At 54.0% G+C, this 3379-nt stretch overlaps 1 protein-coding gene across 1 annotated transcript in view; it reads right to left on the bottom strand.

Annotated features, from left to right (window-relative positions):
- Window positions 1-3379, bottom strand: part of LOC109295861 (E3 ubiquitin-protein ligase RNF213-like) — a gene marked incomplete at its 5' end in the record, with an annotated part of 58636 nt that overhangs the window by 34221 nt on the left and 21036 nt on the right. Inside the window, 4 exons of the mRNA XM_019514963.1 lie at window positions 194-346; window positions 529-719; window positions 1152-2292; window positions 2817-2978. Coding sequence (XP_019370508.1) covers window positions 194-346; window positions 529-719; window positions 1152-2292; window positions 2817-2978 — 1647 coding nt within the window. The remainder of the gene's footprint in view (window positions 1-193; window positions 347-528; window positions 720-1151; window positions 2293-2816; window positions 2979-3379) is intronic.

The raw sequence follows: 3379 nt of genomic DNA, 5'->3' as shown, positions 1-3379 counted from the left end.
TCTTACCGTATTTCCTCATTATAAATATGCACCCTAATTTCCAGCAGCTGAATTTGGGGTTATAAAAAAAGGTACATGCTGCATGAGAGAAGATGTGGTATACCCCTACGAGCTCCATCAGTGTATCCAAGTATCCATACCCACACGCAGACAAGCAAAAGTAGGCAGAAGTGGTGTAGCCAGAAACACATACCAGCCTCGTGGGTTTCTTTGGCGCTGGATCCGTTTCAAGGATTTCAATGACATACAAGTGACACTGCTGCCGTAGCCACACGTTCCCATCAGCGTCTGTCAAGTACCGCAGAACAAGCAGCTTGAAGAGGAACTCTGGGATCCCGCCTCGTACCTAAGCAAGTACAGAGTCAAATTAGAAAGGGGCATTGAGGGCACATATGTTCCCATCTTACGTTTTATGCTTAAGGATCCTTTGGTTAGAAGAACAACACCTCCTGGCAGGGTTTAGAAGACAGGAAATCTGTAAAGGACAACTGTCCTCTCCATGAACAGGAGCGGCTGTGACGTACTCACCGAAGAGGTGACGTCAATATGGAATATCATGGGCTTTTGCTGGTGCTGCTGTCTCAGGAAAGGCAGGAGAGATCTCAGCACTTTGCTTTCGTCTACCTGGGGTTCAATCAGCCTGATCGTCTCTAGACGTACAGTCATGTCATACGACTCTGCCAGTTTCTCATGCAGCCTTTTCACATAGAGAGATTTTCCTGCAATGAGAAAAAAAACCCCTGCAGGTTAGCTATAAGAACCACAAAATAAAAAAGAGGGAGGACTGTTTAGATATCCTGCTTCTCCTGATGGGCCAGGTCCCCTCCCTTTTAATTCATGCATATCCCAAAGGAAAAGCTCTGGGAGGCATGAGGCCGGGTGACAAAGTGGCTGCGCAAGCCTGAATTACTTGTAATGCCTGGGGAGAAAAGCCGGGCTCCTAGCACCGGGTGGGGGTAGGGCGAAGCAGGGGCGAGACGCAAGAGAGCAGTGACCAGAATCAGAAGCAGACTGGTTCCTAAAGCCCCACGTGAGACTAAGCGAAGAGCCCAGTGCAGCATCAAAGACACATGCACGGTGCTTTCCTGCCTGCACTTCAGCCTTGGTGCTATCATGCCCAAACAGACCCACTGTGACACCCAGCATCTTACCCACGCCGGCTCTCTTGGAGGACACGATCCCAACACACATGTTGTCCTTGAACACGGAGGCTGCCGACCTGGTAGGCTGGGCGACTGCGAAGTGGCTCCTCAGATACTTCTGGATGTCCTTCAGCTCCTCCTGGGGGGTGGCGTGCACCTTGTACTGGCTGAAGGCAGAAGGGATGTAGCAGTGCTCCCTCTCACAGTCGCACAGGATGACGAGGCAGTATCTGTCCAGGTGGGACTGCTTGAGCAGGCGCCGGAACAGCTCCTCCGCTCTGCACCCGACGTCGTAGCTCAACTCGTCAGCGTACAGCATGGCGTAGATCTTCTCCCCGCGGTCGCCGGGCGTGAGGCACCGGCGCAGGAAGAGCCCCACCTGCTCCAGGCTGGTCTCAGGTGTGCATAGGAGCACTTCGTCAAAGGTGGGCAGGGGCTGGCCTGGGCTACTCATGTAGATGGCCAGTGCCGAAGCCAGCACCTCGGCCCTAGGACAAGTGATGAGGTTGGGCCTGCCAGCCTGCAGGCACTGAGGGAGAGCTCGCCGAACATGCTGCTTCTCTTGATGGGCCAGATTGCCAAGGCACCTGCCCAGAGCATCCATGTCCAAGCAGTTTGGCAAGAAAGCACGCATGTCTTCCATGTAGGACCCCCAGACATGCTTCAGCTGGACAGGCAGGTCCTCCGTGGCCAACAATGCTGCCAAGTCCGGGAGGCTCCTTTGTGTGTGGCTGGATACCACCCGTCTGCAAGCCACGTCCACATCCCTCTTGGTGCAGTTTTGCTTCACAAATGAAAGCATCATCAAGGCTCTCTCGCTGGGCTGCCCTTTTGTGAGCTCCTTGCACAAGTAAACCAGCTGCTCCGCCGTGTAGTAGTTCAGGTAGAAATACAGGGAACGCTTTTCGGAGACAAAGTCCTTCCATCGCACCAGGAAGCTCTCCATCATCCTGCACAGCTGAGGGAGCAGCACTGTCACCTCTCCCCTCCCTACAAGCTTGGGGATGGCTTTCAAACGGAAATCCATGCTTGTGCATGCCTTGCTTCTGGGTGAGCAATACACACAGGCGACCCAGGATCGGAAGAGCATGTTCCCTGCCGCGTACAGGTCTATAAAGGACTGTGCCAGTCTCTGGACACTGCAAAACACCTGTGGGGAGAGTACACAGAGCAGCCGTTGTCAGAACCGTGCAGGGTCATTGACACCCAGCTACCTGGTCCCCGAGCATCTAAAAAGAGCTCTGATGCTTGTGCAAGAGCTGAACTGGACTGAAACTGGGCAAGTGGAAAGTCCGAACAGGGCTCACAGCTGCTCTTCAGGGACTCTCTGGGTGCCTGTGGTCCCAGACAGAGGCTGGCTGTTCTGCCAAGAGGCGACAAGCAGGTCAGGTGCAATGTGGCTGGCCAGGTGGGAATGAAAAGGCCAGGTGGCTTCACACAGGCCCAGGCAGGGCTACCTCCAACTAGGGAACAGAGGGTGGCAAAATCTTTCATAGCCCTTCGTCAGTCCCAAAACCAGACAGTCCCCCTCCTCTCTGCTTACATTTAAAGTGTAAGCAACGGTTTAAAAACAGCTGCTGGATGGCTTGAGCCTAGCCCCGCCGCCAGCCAGGAACTCCTCTCCAGAGACCAGGAAACATCTCACATGCACAAAGGCAGCAGTGGGAACCTGACCTCTGAAAACTTGTCCACCTCCATGCTCTGGTCTCCCTTGCCCGACATCAGCATCAGCTTGTTCAGCAGTTCTCGCAGGTCCTCCAAGGAGTATTTCCGTATCTCGTCACTGTCCCCGTGGCTTTCTGAGAGCCTCAGGAGCAGCACCGTGTCCAGAGACACCTGTCAGGGAACAGCAAATCGCCATGAGCACAAGGAGACTTGATTTCCATGCTCATTTCTTTACACCGTGCACCTGAATGCTTGCAGTAGCTCTCCTCTCTGCTGGCTGTAACTAGGGGCTGGTAGGACAGCTGGGGTCAGCAATTACCCAAAGTCGGTGCCAGGCCCCAAAAGGCTCTGGGCAAGGTGGTGGAAGAGCAACACATATACCGGGATTCATCTAGAGGCTGAACGGTGCACCTCAAAATAGTCTTCCCACCCTCAGGTCTTCCCAAAGCCGGTCCTGGAAATGGTTTGTGCAGAGACAGGATAAAACCATGCTCAGTGTCATCCCCAAAACCCCAACTCCTTGCCCAGGGCAAGGAGAGAGCATTTGCTTAGGGACAAAGCAGCCAGACAGG

This window comes from Gavialis gangeticus, unplaced genomic scaffold (genome assembly GCF_001723915.1).
Source record: "Gavialis gangeticus isolate Ggan-Ray unplaced genomic scaffold, GavGan_comp1, whole genome shotgun sequence".
Classification (NCBI taxonomy): domain Eukaryota; kingdom Metazoa; phylum Chordata; order Crocodylia; family Gavialidae; genus Gavialis; species Gavialis gangeticus.
This window is presented reverse-complemented; position numbering and strand designations above follow the sequence as displayed.